Source organism: Phaenicophaeus curvirostris, chromosome 11 (assembly GCF_032191515.1).
Source record: "Phaenicophaeus curvirostris isolate KB17595 chromosome 11, BPBGC_Pcur_1.0, whole genome shotgun sequence".
NCBI classification, from domain to species: Eukaryota; Metazoa; Chordata; class Aves; order Cuculiformes; family Cuculidae; genus Phaenicophaeus; species Phaenicophaeus curvirostris.
This window is the reverse complement of record NC_091402.1, coordinates 18,450,117-18,474,586: the sequence shown is the minus strand read 5'-3', so window position 1 is coordinate 18,474,586 and position 24,470 is coordinate 18,450,117. Positions and strand designations below refer to the sequence as shown.

Sequence of the window (24,470 nt, the reverse complement as noted above, 5' to 3'; positions counted from 1 at the left end):
CCTGCATTTAATGAAGGTTAAGAGATAAATTGTTTCAAAATGGAGGAAAGTATTTATAAGAAGAGAATGAAGACACCTTATTTTATACCAGAAAGACTTTATTTACCTATCGTGAATGGAGTTGATGAAGAGGTTAACAAACCAGCTAAGGGAGTACTGGTACATGGGATCAATGTTTGCCAAGGCTGCAGTGCTGAAGAACAGCACTGATGAATGCTTTGCAATAGGTCGATAACATTCTCGAGATTCAGCTACTTTAAGCTCCGTGTTCTCTGCAATCTAAATATTAACATGAATAATAGTTAATAAAGAAAAGCTTTCAATATTCTCTTTTGTCCAAAAATATTACTACGTAATAACATTATTAAAATACTCCTATACAGGACTTGATAACACCAGAATAAGACATATTTTATGTTCCAAAATGCACAATCACAGGAGGAGATAACGACATTAGGTAAAATGTGTATTTGCCCTTAACATAGTACTGCCTGATCTACTTACCTATACTATAGCATGCAACAGTCAAAACAAAGGAAAAAGGAGGCACAAGAGTTTCAAAGGATCATTTAGCATCAAAAATACCTATTTTTATCTCTGCAATATTCAAAAATAAAGGTATTTTCAGATTAGTTACATAATTACAATATAATACTTCACACATAAAAAGGTTTTTCGAAACTTGGGTATCAGACATATTCTGAAATTACATTTGATAAACATTAACAAATAGCAGGAAGGCAAACATCAGCTTAAAGAAATACTAGTACTGGATTTCTGTTAATTCTCTTACTATTGTATGCAGCCCTCATACTTTGCCATTTTAACATTTGTTCCTTCCTTTATCTTAACAAGTTAACTTCAGAACTTGTTACTTCTCACTGAAACCTAATATACAGATACATTTTCTTTTAAATATTTTTAAAGACTGACTAAATCATCAGTGACGATTCAAGAACAGATCCAGTTTTATTGCTCTTTGTATTTCATGCGCATAGAATTTCCTCCCTGTACTTTGCATTGATTTGCGTTCCTTCTGCTAGCTGCAAATTTAAAGATATAAGTCTTGTTAAGGAAAACATGTATACACACTCCCTACCTGCTGTTTTTCTGTCACCTCATTAGCCATTATTTTAGCAGAATCCAAGACCTCAATAGCAGTCTCATCTTCCAAGATATTCCCTTCAGATGAATGTAAGGTTTCCAAAATTTTCCTCTCAATTTCTTTTAGTTGCTTTTTATTGGCTGCAGATTGAAGGATGAGAGCATTTCTCTCCTCTTCTAATTCTGGTCTAATGAAAAAACACACACAACGTGAACAGTCAAGGTTCATCTTCCACTGACTGTAAAGGAAGTACATGGGGATGGTCCCTCTTCCTACAATAAATATCTCTGAATGTCCTCTTCAGTTTACAGAGGTTGTTACTATGGTTATAATTCTGTGCAAAGATTTATTTTTGTAACTTCAGTTCATATTTGGAAATTCTGTTCCAAACTAACATTTTAGCATTTTGCTCATCTCAGCACATCCTAGTTTTCTTTTAGTGTATCTGCTGCCCGAAAAAACACCATGCGGCATGTGGAGTAAGTTTATTGGTGGAAACACATTTTTAGTAAACAGAATTAAGTCCAACTGCACAGACATTTTGGTACAAACCAGAAACCACTTCCCTGTGTCTCCATGAGGCTTCACATAAGACCAATAACCAGTTTTAGAGGTACTGTGCAGTTATTTCATGTGAAATGAAAGCTAAGTCCTCATGATTCTCTATCCCTTTCTGTATGGTAGCTCAGTCAAATTGCAAAAATCACAAAAATTTACACTTTAAATAATATTTACATACTTCTCTGACATTTAAGGAATGTTTCAGGAGAAAACTGCCATGAAAATTATAATGGCTTTATATCTGCTATTTTAATTAACTTGTGGGCACTTACCCACAATAAACATGACAACTTTTTCCTAACAAACTTTTAGGATATGAAAACTAGAAAAACAACTTTTTAAAATAAAAATTAACACCATATAACATTCATTGTGCTGTACAATAAATTAATCTTTGATTTCCTTGGAATCATGCCATAAAAAAATGAAAAGGCTAGCCTTACCTCTCTTTTGCTACAACAATACCTAGCAACTGGTCTTCAAGTCCCTCTGGTGTTATCATAAAATTGAGTAAAGAAACCTTTGTAGCAAGTTCAGGTGTATAATGTGGATTTCTCAGTTTTGTGGTAATGAAAAATTTGAAGTCACTGGAATATTCAATAACAGCCTCACCAAGCCTGATACTCTCCACGCCTCCTAAAGTTAAGATGAGAAATATTAAGAAAACCTTCATCTACTTCAATTACTTTCAGAATAAAACTACACCTGATTAAATAAAAGTGTATTTCTTGTCAGTGAGAAATTCCCTGACAAGTAAAAACTAGTAAATGAATAAATTTGACACAAAAAACTTCCCACAGACTTCAGTGAGGTCAAATGTCACTCTTAGTAGATGAAATTCAGTTGCTCCAATTACTACTGTACTTTCAATGTGCGTCTACAACACTGGAGATGGTAACAGAGCCATGGAATTATTCTCAAATATGATATTCTTATAGACTATTCTTTCCTCAAATTACCTGTCTAAAATGGAAAACTAAAACCAAAAAATAAACCTGGGAAAAGTATTGTTTGAGCTTTTCTCTTTTTTTTTTTTTTCAATTCAGGAAGAGAAGAAAGAAAAGTTGAAAACCAAATTCATAGCTACTTAGCAACTTTCAGAAAACACAGAGAAATTGCACCTTAAGCAAAATGCCTTGATAGCTTTTCTTAATTTGTGCAAAATTTATTAGTTTGCTTAGTATTAGACTAAGAAATAAATGAGAATTAACAAGTAAATTTAAGTAAGAATCTTTAAGTGTCTCTATTTAGTCTCCTATAGTGACATGGTGAAAGTCTTGACATAAAACTACTATCACGTGATGTATGAAAGATATTTATTAAAAAATAAAATAAAACTTCAGGTTGTTCTGAAGTTACCTCCCTCTCACCACAGGCAGCAGGAAATCAGAGATCAACAAGAAAAGCAGCAAACAGTACCACAGACTGCAAGATGAATGTTAAAGTAATCTGCTTCAGGATTTAAAATGAATTTTGATGTACCTTGTTTAAAAGTCTGTTTAAGTAGCAGAGGCTCAAGTGACGGGTCTAGCTCTTCTCCAACATTTTCAAGCAGAAGTGGAGTTCCAAACTGAATGCAGTTCTCCAGAGTTCTCATGTAATCTGTGTCACTAAGCTTGATAACATTCAAGCGGTTTTCCTTCTCAAAATTTTTGATCCATTTATTTGCTTGACCTTGAGGATCAATCATTAGTGGCCTAGAACATAGAAGACAGTTGTCTTAGTGCTCGCAAAAGCTTTTCAATTTTAAACTACTTGGAAATGCTTCTTTGTCAGGTTGGCTAGGAAGAAGTGATACAATTTGAATTCTGCTGTTTTAAGATATCAATGAAAAATGGAGATATATCTGTTTTATCAGAATTTGAAAAGTAATACCAGAAATAGTATTAAAAGTTTCAAAAAACATTCATGACACTTCACACAAAATACATCAGAATGCAAAATTCTTGTAAAATATTCTGCCTCTCCCCTGGGGCTCCCAGTATTCAGAATTTATTTATTTTTACACATTTTGAGTTATTTCTCATATATATTTTTCACTTTAAAAAATAAAAGTCAACAATTAGTTTTGTGATTTAAATGTGACTTATTGGTCAAGATAGAATGAGACTGGAAATGTAAGTGAGGTAGGGAAAGGTGACAATATTTTCATTTTCTTCAACAGATTTGTCCCCATTTGTACTTGCTGATTTCAGGTATATTTATGTATTTTAGTAAGTCAGGCATGAATGACACCAGCCACCTCCCCTAACCACATCCTCACAGAACAAAACAATATTCCAACTCCAATTACAAGCTGTAATCTGAATATAATCTGAATCAAGAAAATTAATTCTTCAGAGAATAAATATCAGAAGAACATCACTAAGAAGTTTTATAGTTTCTACAGAGTGCAGACTATTTACGGACAACTATCAAAAGTTTCATTTGACTTCATGTAATTGAAAAATTATTTCAGACATCCTAAAAGAATTCTCACATACATATGAGTTTCACACACAATAAATAAATATCTAAAAAGTTACTGTTTCTGTACAGAAGCTATGCGGTCTCTAGACATTTAGTTTGCTTTTTACTTCTTAAGTGAAAACTTTTTGGATATGAAAATTAAACCTTTTTGTGACCTACCAGCGCCCTGAATTATCAGCAATGACCCCATTGTCTACAGAAAACACATCACTAGGCAAACCAGCAATATTCCAGGCTCTTATTTTTATTGGGTCACCAAGAGTCTTACTCAAAGAGAAATTCTCAGAACAAGGGATATTCTTCTCCTGGGGGAAAAAAAAAAGAGAAAAAGAAAGGAGAGAAAACCCCATTTATCTTTATATTTCTTTCCATCCTTTATTATGCCACTTCAAATCGAAGTGACCATGTGCATTTCCTTCTAACAGTTTGAAACAGGTGAAGAATTAGTAAAAATCCTGGGACAAATAAAATGATAATTTCAATAAGTTACTATGTTTCCCCACTGAATATTTACAATGCATTACCTTGAGAAACTCACACACAGTTGGAAATCATCTGACAATTATATCTTCCATTAACTAAGTAACACAGCAATCCAATGCCGATTTGTTACTGTTTCACGTCAGTCACAATCAGCGACTTAAAATCACTTCATTTATGAATGATGACATTAGTATAAGTATGTTGGGACATACTTATACTAATATATACTTATATTGCAAACAGCATAATAAACCATTTAATTAACATATAAATATGTGCAAGTGTAAGTTATTAAAGATTTTTTTTACATTACATATAACTGTATTTTAAAGTTGATTCTTTCATTTAAAGGCACAAAGAGAAAATGTGAAGATTTTATTTAAGTAATAAAAGTCAGCCATGCGCTCTTGTTTCTGATAAGCTACTTCAAGTCCAAAGTAAATTCACTGATTTAATTGAACTAAAAATTACAAAATCAGCACAATTTCTCCCACTGATCTTAACGCGTTATACTAGGCTAATACTAAATAAACCACAAGCGATTTTTGAGGCCTTTTGCAGTAATCTGATAAAAAGCAAACACATCTAAGATAACCTTCTAACCTTGCACAGTTTGCTCCAATCTTTGGTACACTCTTGTCGAAATCCAGCAGTAAAAGCTCCCAGATACGCTATCACACCAGCTGATACCAGAACATCTCCTGTCAAATTATCATACACGTCCTGAAGATCATTTGCAGCATTATTCCACCTATGGCAAGCAGAAAATAGAGAAAAAAATGGTGCTGAAATCTGCACATAAGTGATATTGATGATAAAAATCAATCTCTTTTGCTGCTGCTAATCTTAACTTCAGGTAGAGAACAAGAATGCTGTATTACTGTATTTTATTCTCACTTTGAAGACTTTCTCTACACTTCTCCCAACCCTGCTGCCCATATTTTTACATTACAAACAATTAGGAGTCTTTCGAGGGCCCAGACTGTTCCACTCTTCTGCAGTACAGCCCTCAGAGATACAGCATCAAAAATCTCAAAGAACAGAAGTCCAAATTCTCTCTCTACAGTAGCTGTTATGTCAGACATTTGAACTTGAACCTGACCTTGACTTCTCTCCACCAAGGCCTCCAATCAACTTCTCTGCTCGTTCCAGTTTTTTAGCACATAGATCAACCTGGTATTCTAAGCGAGCCTTTTCTTCAGTTTTCTCAGTAAAGGTTCGTTCCAAAGCAGTCAAACGATTTTCAACTTCTGCAAGTTCTTCCCTCTTCTGATTCAGGAGTTCCATTGTCTCTGCTAAGGACTGCTGTGCCTCTCTTAAACGATCTTTCTTGGGTGCAACCACCTATTCAATTACAACCAATACACAAACGCTTAAAGCACATTTTTGTAATCTTATTGTTTAATACAACATTTAGGGTCAATATACCAAGCAAAGGAAGATTGCACAGCACTGAGGGCCCTGGATCAAAAACGCACCTTTGCAACCCTGTCATACACCTCCATTGCCATAATCCATTTACATAAACCCTCTGCTGCCGAGGAAGCTTTAGCCACCTTATGTGGATCAAACTCAGGATTAGTCAAGTATTCAGCCCGAATCTTCTGCATGATAGCTGCCTGGAGAGAAAACAAAAAAAAAGCATTACAGTTCATCAAAATCTTGCAGCTAACACTTTAACATTACACTGAGTGATTGCCATTTCTCTACACAACAAAATAGGAAAGAACTTCTCAGTATCAGTTGTGGTAGAAATCACTGCTCATTTGTTTCTTTTGATTTTCCTGTCTCACTTTGCAGTCTTTTCCTGTTTTCATCCTATCCTCATCCTTTACAATTGTGCACTTGGTACATCTGCCATGCGGCAGCTACCTAACTGCTAAGAGCATTACAGTCATATAGAAGCTTTAGTTTACTCTGTCCCTTGTGCAAAATTGTCGTTTGCCATCTTTTCTCAAGACAAAATTGTTTGTGATCATTACAAAAACTTATTTCTACTAATTTAAGACAAAAATCTAAATTAATTACATGCTTCTTCTTACTTTTGGCGACCAGATTCTCTGGTAAAGTTACACACGTTCATGCCTAGAAGGACATTTCGTTCAAAGAGAAGACAGGTTCTACAAAAGCCTTAGAAATTCCAAAAATGAATTCTAAAACGATCTTACATGCCATTTACAAGGCTCGCCCTGAGGGATTTTGGCTCGCTTTCCATTACCATACTCATCCTATTGAGATACCCTCTTATCTGGTAAAGATCCTTGGTCATAGGGTGACTAAATTGGGACAAACGGGCCCTCTCATACAGTATTTTCTTTCTTCCACTGCAAGAATATGTCTATATAGCAAAAATCACTGAAAAAATTGACAGAAGTCTTACTGGAATATTGTCCTTGTCATACTCTTCCAAATCCTTTAAGAAATTCATGTCACCAAGTAGTTTCTTGCTTGGACCCCAATAGTCCAAAATCTACAAAACACAGTAGGAAATAATGTTTTCAAGCTTTAAAACACACATACAAACAAAAAATGACAAATCTCTTTTAATTAAAACTCATGCGTATTTAATACTGATGACCTTTTATTTCCCTAAGACGTCAACAAAGGAGAAAGTCTTATCAGATCAAACATTTCCCCCAAACCACACCTAAAGCCAAAAACTGAACAGTGTCTCAGGAAAAAGTTACACGCTATCTGTTATCTATATAGGAATCAAGCAAACTAAATGTGATCTCTTTGCACCTTACAAAATCTCTTCACCAAAAAAGTTATCAGGGACTGGCACGGCTGTCCAGGGAAGTGGTTAAATCACAATCCCTGGAGGTGTTTAAAAAACAGGTAGATGAGGTGCTCAGGGATACGGTTTAGAAGGGGACAGGTATGGTTGGACCTGATGATCTCAAAGGTCTTTTCCAACCAAGCGTTTCTATGAAAACTTAGAAAATATGGTATTGTGGAAGCTTTCAGTAAAATAATGGATGGAGGCTTCAAGTACTTGCCTGCTTTAATGGACCTTGTGTGCTATTGTTTATTAAGTGCCCTATACTGAGAAGAACATGAATTACACTTTTATTTGAAATTGCTGTCTGCCATTTTACCTTGCTTCCAGCCTTTAAAGGATGTGCAATTTTTTCGGGTTTTATGTCTTTCATGACACACACAGCAGCCATGACAAGTTTGACACCAGATGGAGGATTTTTCATTGATTTAACAATTGATATATCAGAAGGCTAAAATAAAAAACACATTTGAAAAAGTTATGACAGATGCTATGCCTTTCTCATCACTAATATAAATGAGTTAAGAGGAAAAAAAGGGGAATTGTAACTCTATAATCAGTGAATGTAAGGATGGAGGACTTGAAGAACAGCTGATACAGTCTTAACAATATCCATCAATGTATCTTATGCAGAGGAAATAAAAACAAACTAAATGCTACTAACTGCAAACTCATGATCAATCAAAACTATGTTTTAAAATGTCCAGCTCAGAAAAATTTCTTACACGCTTCCGTGTCATCTAAGACACCTTATGTACTTCATAACTCCTACCATACCACATTCCTGCAGGGCTTTCTCAACAATACCGCTTTCGGATCATGTGCAGGTCTTGACAAGGACAAAACCTTTAAACCAAAGATCCAGATAATTCTTAACCATACACAAATGACGTGTTACACACTGGTGGTAAATAGTAACTTAGCTGAAAGGAAATTCAGCTAATACCACTGCCGACAACCTCAGGTTTTGGCTACTTCTCCCACAAGAGGGCTTTCTTGCAGATAAACATCTTTTTTAAATGCACATCCCTCTTTGCATTCTGACTACAGGGAGAGGAAATATACTGAAAAATATCTGTATGGGTCGTCTCGCTTGCCAAACCTGAGGAAATTTAACACTTTTCAAATTCTTTTTATCTTAGTGCATTCTTTCCTGAATAAATGGAAGGGTTTCATAATATTAAATAAGTCTTTCAAATGCTGAAGTTATGACCAGCTTGCCTTCAAAGTGTTAAGAGCATCAAGTGCAGCCTCCAGAGCTGGGATGGCCTCTGCCAGGTCACTCTCACATTCATTTTTCAAGGCCTGAGCTTCTTCAGCTTTTTGTGTAGCAACTTCTTCATCTACTTTTACAGTTTTTCTTTTTTGCTCTACTTCTGCAGATTCTATTTCTATGGTCTAAAGAAAAACACATGGGTGAGCTTCCTTCTGAGCAGTGAATAATCAAATGAATAGAAATTACCTAGGATAGCAGTTATGGAATTCTGTATGATATAAAGAAAAATTTAAGTGTTTTGGTATTTTCATGTATTTTTAAGGTCTGTTAATGGAGTAATTTGTTTCTTAGCATAACACAACACCATCATGGAGCTTTAACAGTAGGTAAACTGGATGAAATCAAACCACCTAAAGAGAATGGTTTCTAAATCCCACTATATTTCTATGAAGTTAAACCTTTTTAGAATCCTTTTAAAAATGAAGTGTATAATCCCTGTGCATGCAAAGACAGACTAGGCAAAACTGTTCTTGTTCACCTTGTATGCTGAAGAACTATTTGTGAGTTTTACTATGTGTGTGAGTGGCCTTAGGAAATCCAGTCTAACCACTATTAGCCTGAAAGCTCCTTTAACACCCACCAGCACAGAGCTTAGGCAAGGAATGTATGTCCAGAGTCTGTATCTTCGATAAAAGAATGCAATTTTGCTCCAGTTCTAAGGATATAAGCAAAAAACTGTAGCAAGTTTCACAAAACTGCAAAACCCAGTAAACAAATGAGCTCAAAAACCTGAACTCAACTCTTATTTCCTGAAAGTCACAGATCAGCCATCATACACAGGCATATTCTTTAGAATCTGTCTACGATCAGCTCGGATACTGAAGCAGAAGCACACTGTACAATTAAGAATGCTAAATCAAAGCTAATTATTATGAAGGTGAAGTTATGGGTCCCAAGCATACACATGCTTATACTGAAGTTCTATTTGTATAACTCTACCTTCATCATGCTTGCATTATCCAATTTAGCCTCTTCCAGTTTGGGCTGCAGCTGAACTAGTTCTTGTTTCATCTCACCAACCTATACGCATGCAAAAGAATCAGGCAGGATTCAGAAGTGCCAAGTACGATTTCCAAAGGTTTCTAAAAGACTTAGCTTCTACTAATAACAAAATTATTCATAGAAGGAAATAACATCAAGTTTCAAATCCAAATACTTCAGATACTGAGTTTTATCTTGCATGTACAAACCCTTGTTTTAAGAACTATGGTCACTTATAGTCACACGTTAACCATTTAGGAATGGAAAGTTCTCTTCACATACTGCCTAACAATACACGATTAGAGGTCTGTGCCTCTAGCACAACTGCTATGACTGTAGGAAAGAACAGGCAAAATACATTTCTCAGTTTTACTGTTGAAGATAGAGCTAAAGAAAATCTTAAGTAATGCTTTTGACTGACTTCTCCAGGAAAATACCTGGTTTTGCTAAATGTTTTGTACTCTCAGTTCCATCTTTGTCCTAACTCACCTGTGATTCAGCAAAAGCTAGTTTCTGTAGTCCATTCATGTATTTGTTCTTGGCTTTCATCACAGCATCTCGTTTCTGAGTAAGAAGCCTCTGAAACGCAGCAATCAGCTCAAGATAAGAAGTAGGAGTAACATAATTATGGCGTCCCAGACTTTGCAAGAACCTATTAAAAAAGAAAAAGAGAGAATCTTTAAGCTTTTTTTCCCTTTTTAGTTTAACTATTGTTAGGAAAGTTAGGTAACTGCTTGACAAATAATAGGATTAAACAATTTCAATTTTTATGCAGGCACGCAGCACACTAACTTATAATACAGAAATTAACAGTAATGCTAACACCTACTACTTTGTTGTTTCATCTAGAAGTTCTACCATTGTTCTATTTGTGTACTAAATGTACTACTTTCAACAGTATAACCTTTTCCCTCTTAATATTTCTATAAATTAACGGGTTGTTTTCAAAAGAAACTGACCTTTCAGAGAGTGACAAAACTGAGGTATGAAAGTATTTACAGATGGGCACAACCTCCTGCCGCTCGCTGTCTGTGAGCTGAAGTGTTTCTAAGAACTTATTAGCCACACATTCAAGGGCATCTTCAGGCCATGGCTGAGGGAATAACGAGAAGAGAAGCACTTGCAAAATTCAGCTGTTACAAGTCTTCATGCTTTTAAAACCAAGTTCTACCATTCAAAATACCAGAATGAGACACACTAGTCTCAGCTACATCTCAAGAATAATAAACTGATAAAATGCAGCAAGGTCACTACCCAGGCTGATCTTATGTTTAACAGCTATGTTACTGCCATTCTATCCAAACATTTCTGTGTTTACATCATCCTTTGGCAGAAAAATTAATCGATGTCAGCACCAGGCCAAGTTATAGAGTTAACTGCACTTTAGTGAGGGTAACATCACTTACATGATGGATCATTAACTACAATAATTTTCCAAGTTTTTATTCTGCTGTAAAATATCTACTGATAAACAATAAGACCTGCATTAGCTAGTCATTCCTATGATGCATGATCTGCTTAAGGGGCAGCAGAAGTTACGATCTTTTATAATCAGCAAAATGGTTTCTCTCATCCTTTAAAACATATATATTATGCAATAAAACGACAAATGAACTGAGACTATTCACTATTTCAGGAACGTAACATTTACAGCAACAAGATATAAGTTTGTTTACTTGTAGAAATGCCAAGATGGTGTACCTAAGAGGTCCCAAAACATCACAAAAAATGCCTATCCTATTTCAAAATGTTGAAAAACATGGGCCACTTCCACAAAGAATGCAAGAGAAAAAAATCTAATGGGACATGAAAACACAGATTGCTAGAAAACTGAAGTAGTCAGTTGAGGAAACAATAGCATTTTCACACACCTGGAACCAATCAATAGTACAGCAGTTGATGAGCGATGGAAACTGTCTCAGACGATTGCGGAAAGCATCTCCAATCGGGCTGAATGCTACCACAATATGGAGATTTTCTTTGCAGCAGTTCACAAAAAATGCAAACAAGGCCAAGGGGCTGAGTTCTTCGTGTTTATTGACAGCTTGAACTATTGCACGAACACCCTTAGGAGTAATGCATAGGGTACAGATCATCGTATAATTTCTCATTAAGCACTTCTGAAGTCCTACAGCAATCCCATTAATGACAGCACTGCCACAAAATGAACTTTTTTTATTAAGAAATGAAACAGGCAGAATAAACCAGAAAAACAGAAATAGTAGTAAATATTATTTGAGTAGTAATAGTAGTAAATATGAAAGAAATAGTAGTAAATATTATTTATCTCTGACACTGATAATTTATTCACATTGAACAGAAAAAAACAGCTGAAGAGGGAGGCATCTTTAAAGAGAATTTCTAAGGATACCTCTATAATTTCTTGTTTTTCATCAGCTGCAAAAAGATTGGGTACCTCCCCAGAGTTGAGGACACTGTCAACATCTTCTAAAAAGCTTTCTTCTTTAATTTGTGTATCTGTGATTATAAACACAGTTTTCAAGCCTTTTACACCTGCATTCCTGAGAAGACTCTGAAAATGCAAGACAGTTAAAACATTGTATGTTTCAAAACATTCTCCCTCAAAATTAAGTAAAAATGCAGACAGGTTATCAATACTTACTTTCAGATCTTCTCTCCACTCATTTTTGCCATAGGTCTTAGAAATCTCTGGTTGAAAAACACACATTTTTGCCATGAATGCTGCAAGACGAGTCAAAGACTGGCGTCCGCTTCCTCCCATTCCAACCAACAAAGCATTTCCCCCGGGCTGCTTCAGAATACGGCTTATATGCGACAGATGTTCCAACGCATACCTGTATTTGAAAAGTGCCAACTATCAGAATGGCAGAAATACATATACATTTGTGCCCCTATAAATCTGTGAAGTATAGAAGTAGCAGCTCCAAAACCAATTTCTGAAAGTGGGGTGGGGAAGAGGTAGAAAAAGTGAGTGGGAATGCACCACGAGGTAAAACAAAACTCACAAGTCTTCTATTAAACACATACCAGTATTTAGCTAAATTACAAATGGCTACAAATCACTGAAAGGAGTTGGTAGTGATGAGAACGAGCACTACATGGATAAAAGCGTCAAAGAAAAACAACAGAAATTCTCTACTTCTAAATCACAGTACTATCATCAGTTTTAACTTTCTTGAAGTATCACACTTTAAATACTTTTTAAAGGAACAACTTGGGTACAGGTACTCACCACAAACACTTTTGCAGGTGCATAAAGGGGAGGAGACTTACAAAAAACAGTCCACAAAACTGCATATATTGAATTACCAACTACTGCTTACAGCTCTTAATAATACAGATTGTATGCACCTGAAAACTACAAGGTTCATTCTTGTTTTGTGGGTTTGATTATATTCTTCCAGACATTGCTCCACAACATCACTGAACTGCTGAATGCTTGGAATTTCAACATAAAGTCTTTCATCTCCCTCAAGCTCTGGATTCATATAGTCACCAAAAAACAAACTCCTCATGTCTTCTTCTGTTACCTATGGTAAATGTTCAACAAAATCAAGTTTAATATTTAATGAACCTATTCCTCATTGGAACTTTAGGAAAAAAAAAACCAAAACAAAAAACCCCAGAGAATTTAGACCAATACGTGAGAGAAGAGAACAAGCATTCTGAAATGTTGCGGACTCACAGAAAACACCCACCTCAAAATTCTCTATCCTGTATTAAACAACAATTATTCTTAATTTCTTCTTCGAACACAATTGGCTCAAAGAGCCATTAACAATCTTACAACCATACCCTTCAGGTTACATCAAATTTCTACAGATGTGTGTTTAGCTATTTTCAACACATTATGAAATGGACAACTAAGACCGTGGAGTTATTTCTTCTACACATCAATGAAATGACAGGGAAAGAAAAAATTAAAAACAGAACAAAGGAAGACATAGCATAAGGTATAACCTGGTTATTCAACATCTTAAACACTAAAATTTCATAATAATTACAGAATGCTATTTACCACAAAGTAACTCAGTCACAGGCTAAATTTAAGGGAATGTCTCTCTATCCTGGAATTACATTTAGGAGTACTCATATTCGCATTTCTCCTTGCAGGTACTGTACTATGCACAAATCTCAGCTACTTTTGTGGTAGTGATTTATGAATCACACTGGTTTCTTCTGCTCTCTTCTGCTGCCCAAAGATTCATTACACGCTGCTGCATCTCCAAGAAAAGGTGTAACAGAAGCTTTTGGGAAAGTTGCTCTGCTCACCTACTGATTATTTCTATGTGCAGACACCTAGGAGCTTAATAAAATACTACATTTAGGAAGGTGAACTTCATAAGCAGTAAATGCTCGCTAACTTGGGGGTAAATCTGAAAAAAAAAAGCACTTTTTTTTTTTTTTAATTGAATAACAGGTTTTTGTTTCACTATCAGAGACACAGAATTCTTTTATGGAGAAGTAATAAGTTTACCCACATTCTAAATTCAATATTTTTTTGAAAAGGATATTTACATACAACCGTTTAACCTTTCCAAACATTTCTACAAAGAAGCCATTTTGCTATATTTGACTCAAGTTTTCAAGCACAGTTGATCCAAACTTTCACCTGTGATTAAGAAACTTTCTAGTCCTAAATTTAATAATGAAAGCAATTATTTTGCAACAGGTTCAACATGATACTCACAGGTGTATTTTCTTGCTTCAGATGTGCAAAAACTGAATCGAATTCTTCTTCAAAATGTTCTTTCACAATATCTCTTGTTAAATTGAACAACCAGGCTCTATCATTGTCTTCCACTAGACGATCATAGAAGACACGAAATACCTCATGTATAAACAGCCGAATCATTACATGTTTGCTTTCCACTGATTTGCTCTTAATGAGCAAGCAGCCATTGATAACACGGGAAAAGTCACGCAGGTTGAAGGTATAATGAGATTTGGCTGGTGTAGGCAAAAGATTTTTGATGGCTTTCTTATACACCTTAAGATAAGAACAACAAAAAAGAATAAAATCAATAAAACAGTAACACTGACACTACTACTATAATAAGTCCTAAACGTCTTCTAAAATTCTATTTCTCCAAGGAAAAAAAAAACAAACACACATCTTTGGACTTTATTGGAATTTTTTTAGGACCCCTGAACGTATCGCCTGTACCTCATGCAGTTCTGGAACACACATGTACTACTTATACTAAATTTGCAAACGGCATAAGTAATTGTAGTAAGTGTAAATAAATCTGTTGTAAGACCGGGAATAGCACTCAGCACTCCAGACATCCTATAATTACATGATATCCTCCTTCAAGTGAAGTATTGAATGATGCGTAATGATAACTTCCTAGATTCCTAGATTTTCAGCTGTTTGCATCTGTTTGTTTGCATATCTACACTTACTCAAAAATAAATAAAGAGTCAGTAAACATGCTGAAGGAATATGCAGATCAAGATAAGTGTCTTTTGAGTACGTTTTGCTCTAATCTGAAATGTATCAGCTACTGTTAGCTCACGGCGTAATGACAGGGCGAGTGCCATTCCTCATTACACCGAACACAAACAACATGGTGAAGTGAATGCTGACACAGCAAACTTTTAATCTGTCTCTGTTTACTTACGGGTGAAGATGATTATCAAGCTTTAACCTGCTAAAAAAAGCCCACCTTAACACAAAATCAAAGACAATTTTCCTCGAATAAGACTGTTACTGCAGCTATAAAACTAAGATATTACCAAAGCAGATGAGGTTGTATGGTAAAAACAATAAGGAATAAAATAACTAAAATCTCTGCCTCACCAAATAAATTACTACAGAGCCAGTGGGACTTTACTGAACCAGTTAAAGGAAACTTCCATTAAGTGATTGGCCTCTTACCTCTAAAGTGGCCGCGACAATTTGATTTCCAATTGTGAAGAACTCAGATGAAAATTCATTAGTCTGTAGATAGAAAGCTACGATGGTAGAGAAGATACGGACCATTGTTTCATCACTAAAAGAATTAATAGTGCAAATGTTGAAGTGTCGCAAAAATCGAGGAGTAACAGGATTTCTCCCGCCACCTGGAGGCCCCATAGCAGCAAGTAACTGTATATCAACAAGTGTAATTTTAGACGTGTCCTTTAAATCATACCTTCAAAATAAATTGAAAAGTGACATTTGGATAGTTACAGACATAACACATTTGTTACAGCTTAGATAGAGCTATATTCTAGATTACTGTCTGCATGCAGAACACACATACTCAAAATATTAAGGAAGAAACTGTCTTCACATTTACAAAGCACTTAAAAAATGTTTTGAAAATTAAATTCAAGTGAGTAAATAATTAAAACAGCAGATACAGTAACAAATAATTACCAAAATCCATGGTCAAAGAACTGTCTTAGAAGCTCTATCGGAGGCTGTGCACCATACTTCTCCAAGGCAGGCATGTTCAAATCATCTACAAAAATGATGCACTTCTTTCCCACTGGAGGGCCAAAGACTCCTTTGCGCCTCTTGTCCAGCCTGGCCATGATAATGTTCTGTAACGCAGACAGGAATATTCAAAATATAGATTAAATATTCACACATTATATTTTTAAAACTAAAATTACCTGTTTTACTAACCTGGGTCTGATTGGCACTGGTTTGAGCTGAAAAATTAATGAAGAAGGGAAAGTAGCGCTCCTTTTCCAAGTTGTTCGTTAACTTGTCCTTGACATATACTGATTTCCCAGTACCTGTTGGTCCCACTAAAAGCAGGGGTCTTGAAGAAAAAAAGAAGTATACTGACTACAGAAATCTAACAAACTATGAACTGACTGCAATTAGAAATCAAAGGTTTTACTAACTTGCCCTGTTTGGCCTACCTCTAAAAACATTAAGAATAAACTACATTGTTTTAATCTATTCATATAACCCCTTCATAATTTCAGTTTGCTTCCTCCTCCAAGAAAAAGGGGTCCCAGAGCTGTTTCTCATTCCCTCGTCCTGCTGGGTTTGGAGCAGGTACGTGTACATGCTTGTGAGTTTAATTTCTCTGACAGGTCTTGCAGTAGTTTAAACTACTTTTACACTTTCAGCCTTAAAATTGAACCAGAGGCTATTTTATATTTCAGTCTCTCATGTGATTTGACTATAGCTAACAGAACTGCATTTTAACTAATAGAACTGATTTTTATACCTCCAGTCGAAGGAAAAACCGTCCTCTTTCATTACCAAAGAAGAAAGAAAGCATGAAAATTCTTTGTGTTGTCAAAAATGTATCTTCAGAATGAGCAGACTAGAACTGGACTATAAAAAGACTTCATAATAAAAACCCAAACCAGACATTTAATGCAACAAATCCTGTTTGCAGTAAACATCTATTTTTAACAAGCCAAAGAAACTCAGAAGGCTCACAAATACAATGAATACAACAATAAAAGGTATTTCAAGCAATGACCAGCGTTTCCAAGATCCGCGCTGCAGTGCAGTCACTTACTTGCCATGGGCAATGAAGAGCTCTAGCAGGCGGGTGTATCGCACGGTGTCCACAGTTGGGACAAGAATATCTTGGATCTTCACATTCTTATTACTGTAATTAATATTTTCAATAAATTGATTCCAATGAACCCAACATCCTCTGCCTCTCAGCTAGGAAGAAAGCCAGATGGACAATGGAATGATACCACTTCTTTACACAGGAAAGGTTTTCTCTGCTGCACTTTTGAAAAACAAAAATGTTCAAGTACAATAAAGCTCTGGACAGGAAATGCATGCCCAGCCCATCTGCTCGGTTTGCCATGTGTCAGTGCAGTGTCACAGGACACATTAAGCCTTCAACTCAGTGCAAAATGACCTCAGGTGACCCCAGAATGACCTTGAGTGACCCCAAGCTGCCCCCTCAGGGGGTCTATGACCTCAAGTGACCTCAGATGACCTTGTGTTGACCCCACGTGACCCTAGGCTGTAGAATCAATCAATCTTACCTGATACATGTAGTCATAGACCAAGCCTTTCTCTTCCAAGGGACATTCCCATTTTCCCACACTTGTTGGCACAGGAGGTGTTCCAGATTTCTCAGCCAAAGTTTCCCTCAAGAAGTTATCAAAAATAATCCTGCTGTCACCATCACAAGTTCCACCAATGGACCAGACCATGGCAAAAGCAAAGCAACCCTGCAATGGCATAAAGGCGAGTAACTGTCTAAAAAGTTGATATATTACATAAACCTGATTAACAAACAGAAATCTGAAAACTACTGGTCAGCAGAAAGGTCTGACAAGCATCCCTTGAATCGCCTCGATCTAAAGAGATGCAGAGATCTGATTAAAGACAAACAAAAACCCTGATTCAAGGCTACGTGAGTATCTATGACAAGAACTAAAGGCCACTGACTGATGCTCTATGTCATGTGAAATCTGGCATATGCAGAATCAGATATACATTTTTCTACAGGTTAAAAAAACCAACCATAATCCATGCACGGATGTTTGCATTCGTGGGATCTTCTTGCACGGTTTGACAAATCAACATTTCAAAAAGCCGAGTAAGAGCTACTACAACATTGGTATCGCTCGTAGGTACCAGTTCCTAAGAGATAAAGAAAGATAGGTATTATGCTTTATGTGTTCAGTTACGTTTATCTTCAGGAACTAAAACACTAAAACAATTCAATAATTAGCTGATTCTGAACAAACATTTGAAGGTAGGGTTTACATTGATTTTTGTAGAAAAGGCTATTCGCACTCCTCTGTCTTTGAAACATCAAGACATTTGGCCTGTCAACCATGTTCATGGCTACCATGTGACCACTACAATCATACTTCTTAAAATCAAAAACTCCCCACAGAAGTAACTACAGCAACACACGAGCAAAAACCTAAGCACTGTATCACACAGTTTGCGAGGCACTACACGTACATTTCCCCTAACACTTGAACTAACACTTCCCTGTCCAACGTGACATCCTTAAAGAAAAAAAATACACATACAAAATGCTCTTGGGAAGACTTTCTGCTCAGTGCTTTAAATACTTCCTTTACTTTTGGAAAGGACAAGGTGAAAACTAAGATCAACTTACAGGTCTTAAGTAACATGCTCATTTTAACTTCCCAAACTGGACCCTAAACCTGCCCTTCTCAAAAGAACAGGAGGCTGCTGCACATGCATTCTAGTCATCTTTGTCATCAGAGAACAGTCTCTCCCCACCAAGGGTAACAGAACAGAAATGGCCACCTTGCTATGGCAGGAAAAAATAGCAGTAAGTACCTTGCACTGTTTCTGACGGAGTCTCAATGCTGGTGGTATTAACCAATCAAACAGTCCCTGCAGCAGATCTTGATGCTCCTTTAAGTTAAGAGGTTCAGGCAGTTTACTCAACCAAGAGGTAACAAGAGGCCTCCAGCCCAGTTGAGAAGGTTCCAAATAAATCATGCCACAACGACTGACTGTAGCTGGCTAAAGAAAAATTGTAAGCTCATTTTGTTACACATTTGATATACTGAACTTTGTTTTATATTTTCATTAAATATAGAACTTACTGATGCCTGAGAAAGATCCATTGTTTCAAAAATAAGACTCATCTGAAGGGACATTTGGATGATTTCCCCACTCATCAAACAAAGCTTTAATAATTAAAACAAAATAATCACAAGCAAGATTAGAAAAAAAAATTTGTGAATTGCACTTCCTATCACAGAAGAATTCTATATGAAAATCAGCAGAAATTAGTATAACTAAACACAAGGCAAATCACATAAAACATGTAATCACTTGGAGCAATATGATTTTTTTCAAGCTTCACCTAAATTGTTCAGTTAAACCCCAGTACTCCACATGATCCTGTGAGCAGGTTCATTACAAGTAGCTATTGATCTTGCGCATGGCAGGATAAAGAAAAGACAGCAAGCAGAAAACAGCAAGGATACTGGCTGCTATTGTTGCTAGTACTGCAGCATTCCAGCTGGAGACACACCACTGGTACTTATTAAAATAATACTGAGTATTTTGACGCACTATCATCATCCAGAACTTGAAGTGTCATCCCTGATTTTTATATTCACTTTGAGGTTCCTAAGGCCTCTTTTCAAAAGTGCTGTATGGTTACAACTTGAACTTCATTAATTTTGTCATTACTACTGAAAATACTGTCGTTTGTGCCTTGGGACTGTGTTTAAATGTCAACTGCCTAAGTTTATGCAAGTTTCAAAACTGTGGGATTTACAATAAATACTACTAAATGTAATTTAAAAAATGTATTATGTTACAGACTTACAAAATCACATTAACGAAATGCTGTACATTTAATGTCTTCCAGTAATGAGTTTATTTGAGTCGTAATCACAGAATCAAGTAAAGTAAAAAATCCAACTCCCTAAAAAACAACCTCAAAAAGCTTCCAACTTGTTACCGAAGTCTGTTTTCATTTTATACACAGAAGAATATTTTCAAAATGTCACATTATTTCATATAGGCATTTATTTGCACTGACTGATACCTTTTTGTTGTCATCCAGAACTGTGTTCATGCTTTCTATCCACAGTGTATCAATTGGGCCATCAAAAATAACCCATTTGCGTTCAGGAGTCTCAGATAAGGCAAATTCTCTGAAAGTGTTAGCAATTATGCCATCTGTCCACTGGAGGAGGAGAATGTAGGAATGAAAAGTAAGGCAGCGTATTTACAAAGTTCAATTTAAACTGGAAATAAAAGAAAAATCTTCCATTTCCTTTACATTATTTCTTTTACTTTTCTATTGTTCTGTAGAGAGCAGTACAGAACTTGGCAGTGTCACTGAAAGTCATAAAATACCAGCAGATTTTAAAATAGTTGGGTTTTTTCACTTTAAAAAAATATTGTAACTCACAGACAACCAGCAATTCAATTCACAGAAATGTAGGAGTGTTTCTGCTGTCTTGCATCTCCACAGTCACCCTATTATTCACAGCTTTACATTCACTTCTTCATATTCTTTAAACCTAAGTTTCACACTTGAAGACCCATGAGATCACATTTTTCTAAAGCAGTTTTGCATCCTTTGATAATACTGGTTAGGAATAGACAGAGGAATTAACACAGTTAAGTTTGGCATGATTTCCTAACAGGGATGCAACTTTATTAGGACAGAGACCCTAGAACATTATTGCTTTTTTTTTTTTTTCCATATTTAAATCTACATAACTGCACAGACCGCTGGTATTGCATTTCGTTGGGTCATGAATTTCAAACAAGCCATGTTATTAGTTAAAAATAGAACTTAGAGTCGTATCATCATCTGTGTTTAAAATCATAACATTCGGAATTCAACAGTTTACTGTCCAGAAAATGGACCTTACTGCCCCTGAAAACAACTGTGAAAGATACCATGAGCTAACTTGAAGCTGGAACATACTTACATAAGTGCACTCATAAACCCCATGAAAGCCACAGCAGGTGAGAGGAGAAGAATCAAATAAAGGGGGGCAATTACTATACAATATTTTAAAAACATACATTACCTCATGGGATACCATATCAAACTGCCCAAAAAGCTGACCCATAGTGATTGATTTTGGGTTCACAGTTCTAAAAATTACTTTCTCTTCTTCACCGTAGCCACGCTCGTTCATAAGAGACAGTGTATCTGCCAACACGTGTAGAACTGTGGTCTTCCCAGAAAAAGATTCTCCTACCAACATAAAGCTGTTAGAAGGAAAAAAACCCACATTACTAATAGATTTGTCTTGCGATTTAAACTTCTACAGAGCACATGAAGGCCAACAGCATCATCCACACACTTGTTGTACCTCATTTTCACCTGATTTTTAAATAGCAGAACAAGTAAATCTTGTTTGTATATATGAAACAACATTTAGGCAAAAGCAGTTTATTTGCATATGCAAATCTGACTGCACAGCCACTGTATGCAAGTTCTCCTCTACAATGTAGACTTACCACCACACTAGTTCATTTATTTGATGAATCAGAGACTACTTGTTAGTTTCTTTTTAGTCTAGATAAGAGTTTATAACCACGTTCTGTAAAAACACAGTAGGAAGATGTACTACAGACACACATACACACAAAAAAACAATGATCAAATTCTCTTTTCCACATTTTGAAATAACTTTTTAGTCACCCAGCAGAGGGATACGACTATAACAATGTCACATTAAAAAAGATAATTAACACGCTGCATGTCAGCAACCATAGCTAATGTCATATTGTAAATATTTTCTCCACACAGTTGCTATTCAGTAAAAAAAAAAGCTAGGAACAAAATTGTAGAGATCTAATAACTAATATTTTAATACAGACAAACTTTCACAGTCCCAAGTCTTCACCACACTGACATCTGCATCTAAGATCATTAGGCAGGATCCCATTACACAGGTTCACGAGTACTACAATTCCCCAGACATACATGTGCAAGAACTTTGGTACGTGAAAAAGCATTAACTGTTCCAATACAAACAGAAACATTTCGCCACTGTTAAGATGTTTTATACTTGGTATAAATAATCAGTAAAGCATAAGCCAAAATTACAACCAATACTGCTTGTGAAACAGTGATGAGAACTTACCCGTGCCTAACAATCATCATTTCGTATGTCTGTATCATTTTCTCTATAAAAGCTTCTACAGGTTGAACGTTATGTCGAACACAACACTCTCTGGCACATTCCAGAAAATCCTAAAATCAAAACAGAACGTAATCTTATCACTGCTACAATTTAAATTACTGCCTTGGACTACGATAGTCTATGCTCATCAACAAGGGTTTCAAATTAATTAATAACTGAAATACTATTAATCAGAACATAGCAAACATCCCTAGAAAAAAATAGTTTCCGTACTTCATATGGTAGAACAGGAGTTAACTACAGTTTTTATCTTGAGGAAAAGACATATCGCCTGTAGGAAAACAACAGTGTGCTTCGGATCTGCACACTTAACACGTCTCTAGTATTTACTGGAAATTTTTAAAAAGCCAATCCATTTTTTCCAACAGGCTAATCTTCTTCCCAATTATCCTCCTACAAAGGAGCTATGCTTTAACTGTTGTTACAAAGAAAAGACAAAGAAAACACAAAGTTTAGTGTCACTTAATTACGTCCAAAAATCAGGGAAGAAATCAGCAAAAGACTGCAGATCTGGTAAATGTGCAGATCAATTTCCAGTGTGCAGGACACCTTACACAACCCTTCTAATGTAAGGGATCTCAGAACAGATATTACCTGGTACTAGGTTTCATTGCAAACATTCAATAGTTTTTCTTATCTTGCAGTAACTCACAAATTACTGTATTAATTACACTTGGTTAAAGACTAAACAATACAGAACAACCCACATTATTTCACTCAAGGAAAAGTTACAAATGTACATACACTGTAGTCTGCACCAGGAAGCTTAATTCCAGGAAATAAGTCACTAGTTATACCCGTGAACAGAGATATATCTTGCGCCAAAAACTTGGGCTCGTTCACATCCTTAATTGATCTAAGAAGCTAGAGGAAACAAATATATATCTTATGGTTCTTATTAAAAAGAGCAGAATAAACTGTCCATAAATTAAAATAATCTAACATGTAACAAAGATTAATTAATTAAATGGTGCCTTTGATAGGCAGTTAAGCACAACTGTGCTCCCACCAACATAGTGCTGGAACGGGGAGCAAGCATTTTATTGTCTTAATTTCACAAACAGAGAAACTAAGAAATCTGGATCAGCAATGTGATAAGACATGGCGTAACTGTCTTCAGCACTCAGAACTGTATGCATCTATAAAATCCCCTAAGAATTATTCCCTCTGGAACTCACCAATATGTCTTCATTTTCTGTGGGAAATTTCAATTTTAGATTCCCAGCAGCCACCAATACAGCTTTAACTGCTCGCATACCATAGTCATAGTGAAACTGAGAGGAAAGCTGTTCTGAACAAAGCCTGTAGGTCATTACTATCTTCACTGACAGTGACTTAGCATTCAAAAATCCGTATGAATAGAGTGAAATTTCTGCTATCAGAGCATAGTTAGGAACCATCATGGCTACTGGTCGGAAAAGGACCTGAAATACATACCCAAAGAAATAGCTTTAAATAATTAATTGAGGAACGCAAAGTCATTCAGAACTTTTGCAGGTGATAGATCAATATTCATCCCATCACAGCACTTGAACTGAAAACAGTAACAGCACTTTGAAAAGAACAAAGTACTGGAGGGGGGAGGGTTAGTAGGCATAAATCACCTAATAAGTATATGCTTATATTCTACGTGGTACAGTCTGAATTAATACCACCAATGCATGCCCCTCAATTTCTTTGGAAAATCCATTCTTAAGCAGAAGCATGTATTTTATCATTTTACCTTCAGATTGTCTGGAAGTTCAGAACGTCCTGCATAACCTGGATTCATAGTAATAGCTACAAAACAGTTGGGGTTAAGCTTCAGTTCAGTTCCTTCAAAAACAAATATTTCTAGTTTTGTCTGTATAGCACTCTGGATGCAAAGGATCTGCTGGGCCACAACAGACAGCACTTCCAGTTCAATACGATTGAATTCATCGAAACACGCCCATGCTCCTGAAGAAGCCAAACCCTTGAAAAACTGCAAATGAAGAAAGACAGCAATGATACTGCTAACAGAATCTTAGAGGAGTCAATAGAAACTAAGAGTATTGTGTTGGAAGTTTAATTACATGAAAGATACATTTACAATAATAGTAGGGAAGTCTGTTTAGAGTAAAGATCTGTGATGTATTGTAGCACAAAGTCTTTTCTCAGTTCTAAAAAAAGCTAAATTAGAAGATCTTGATGATATAAATTCTTGTTTATGTTTTACTTAGCAACTTAATAAGACTTCATAAAGGACAGAAAATTAAACA

The 24,470-nt window shown here is 35.8% G+C and overlaps 1 protein-coding gene across 1 annotated transcript in view; it reads right to left on the bottom strand.

Moving 5' to 3' along the window:
* DNAH12 (dynein axonemal heavy chain 12) overlaps window positions 1–24,470 on the bottom strand; it is a 52,878-nt gene that overhangs the window by 10,657 nt on the left and 17,751 nt on the right. Inside the window, exons 26-58 of the mRNA XM_069865583.1 lie at window positions 23,954–24,193; window positions 23,409–23,654; window positions 22,975–23,094; window positions 22,171–22,280; window positions 21,106–21,289; window positions 20,106–20,246; window positions 19,150–19,233; window positions 18,878–19,066; window positions 18,080–18,199; window positions 17,596–17,784; window positions 17,109–17,260; window positions 16,253–16,391; window positions 16,001–16,167; window positions 15,518–15,773; window positions 14,327–14,626; window positions 12,988–13,166; window positions 12,278–12,470; window positions 12,026–12,187; window positions 11,526–11,720; window positions 10,614–10,747; window positions 10,144–10,306; window positions 9,613–9,693; window positions 8,619–8,795; window positions 7,717–7,848; window positions 6,999–7,088; window positions 6,097–6,237; window positions 5,721–5,962; window positions 5,222–5,369; window positions 4,295–4,440; window positions 3,149–3,363; window positions 2,110–2,302; window positions 1,100–1,292; window positions 107–279 (exon numbers count right to left, since the gene is read on the bottom strand). Coding sequence (XP_069721684.1) covers window positions 107–279; window positions 1,100–1,292; window positions 2,110–2,302; window positions 3,149–3,363; window positions 4,295–4,440; window positions 5,222–5,369; window positions 5,721–5,962; window positions 6,097–6,237; window positions 6,999–7,088; window positions 7,717–7,848; window positions 8,619–8,795; window positions 9,613–9,693; window positions 10,144–10,306; window positions 10,614–10,747; window positions 11,526–11,720; window positions 12,026–12,187; window positions 12,278–12,470; window positions 12,988–13,166; window positions 14,327–14,626; window positions 15,518–15,773; window positions 16,001–16,167; window positions 16,253–16,391; window positions 17,109–17,260; window positions 17,596–17,784; window positions 18,080–18,199; window positions 18,878–19,066; window positions 19,150–19,233; window positions 20,106–20,246; window positions 21,106–21,289; window positions 22,171–22,280; window positions 22,975–23,094; window positions 23,409–23,654; window positions 23,954–24,193 — 5,594 coding nt within the window. The remainder of the gene's footprint in view (window positions 1–106; window positions 280–1,099; window positions 1,293–2,109; window positions 2,303–3,148; window positions 3,364–4,294; window positions 4,441–5,221; window positions 5,370–5,720; window positions 5,963–6,096; window positions 6,238–6,998; window positions 7,089–7,716; window positions 7,849–8,618; window positions 8,796–9,612; window positions 9,694–10,143; window positions 10,307–10,613; window positions 10,748–11,525; window positions 11,721–12,025; window positions 12,188–12,277; window positions 12,471–12,987; window positions 13,167–14,326; window positions 14,627–15,517; window positions 15,774–16,000; window positions 16,168–16,252; window positions 16,392–17,108; window positions 17,261–17,595; window positions 17,785–18,079; window positions 18,200–18,877; window positions 19,067–19,149; window positions 19,234–20,105; window positions 20,247–21,105; window positions 21,290–22,170; window positions 22,281–22,974; window positions 23,095–23,408; window positions 23,655–23,953; window positions 24,194–24,470) is intronic.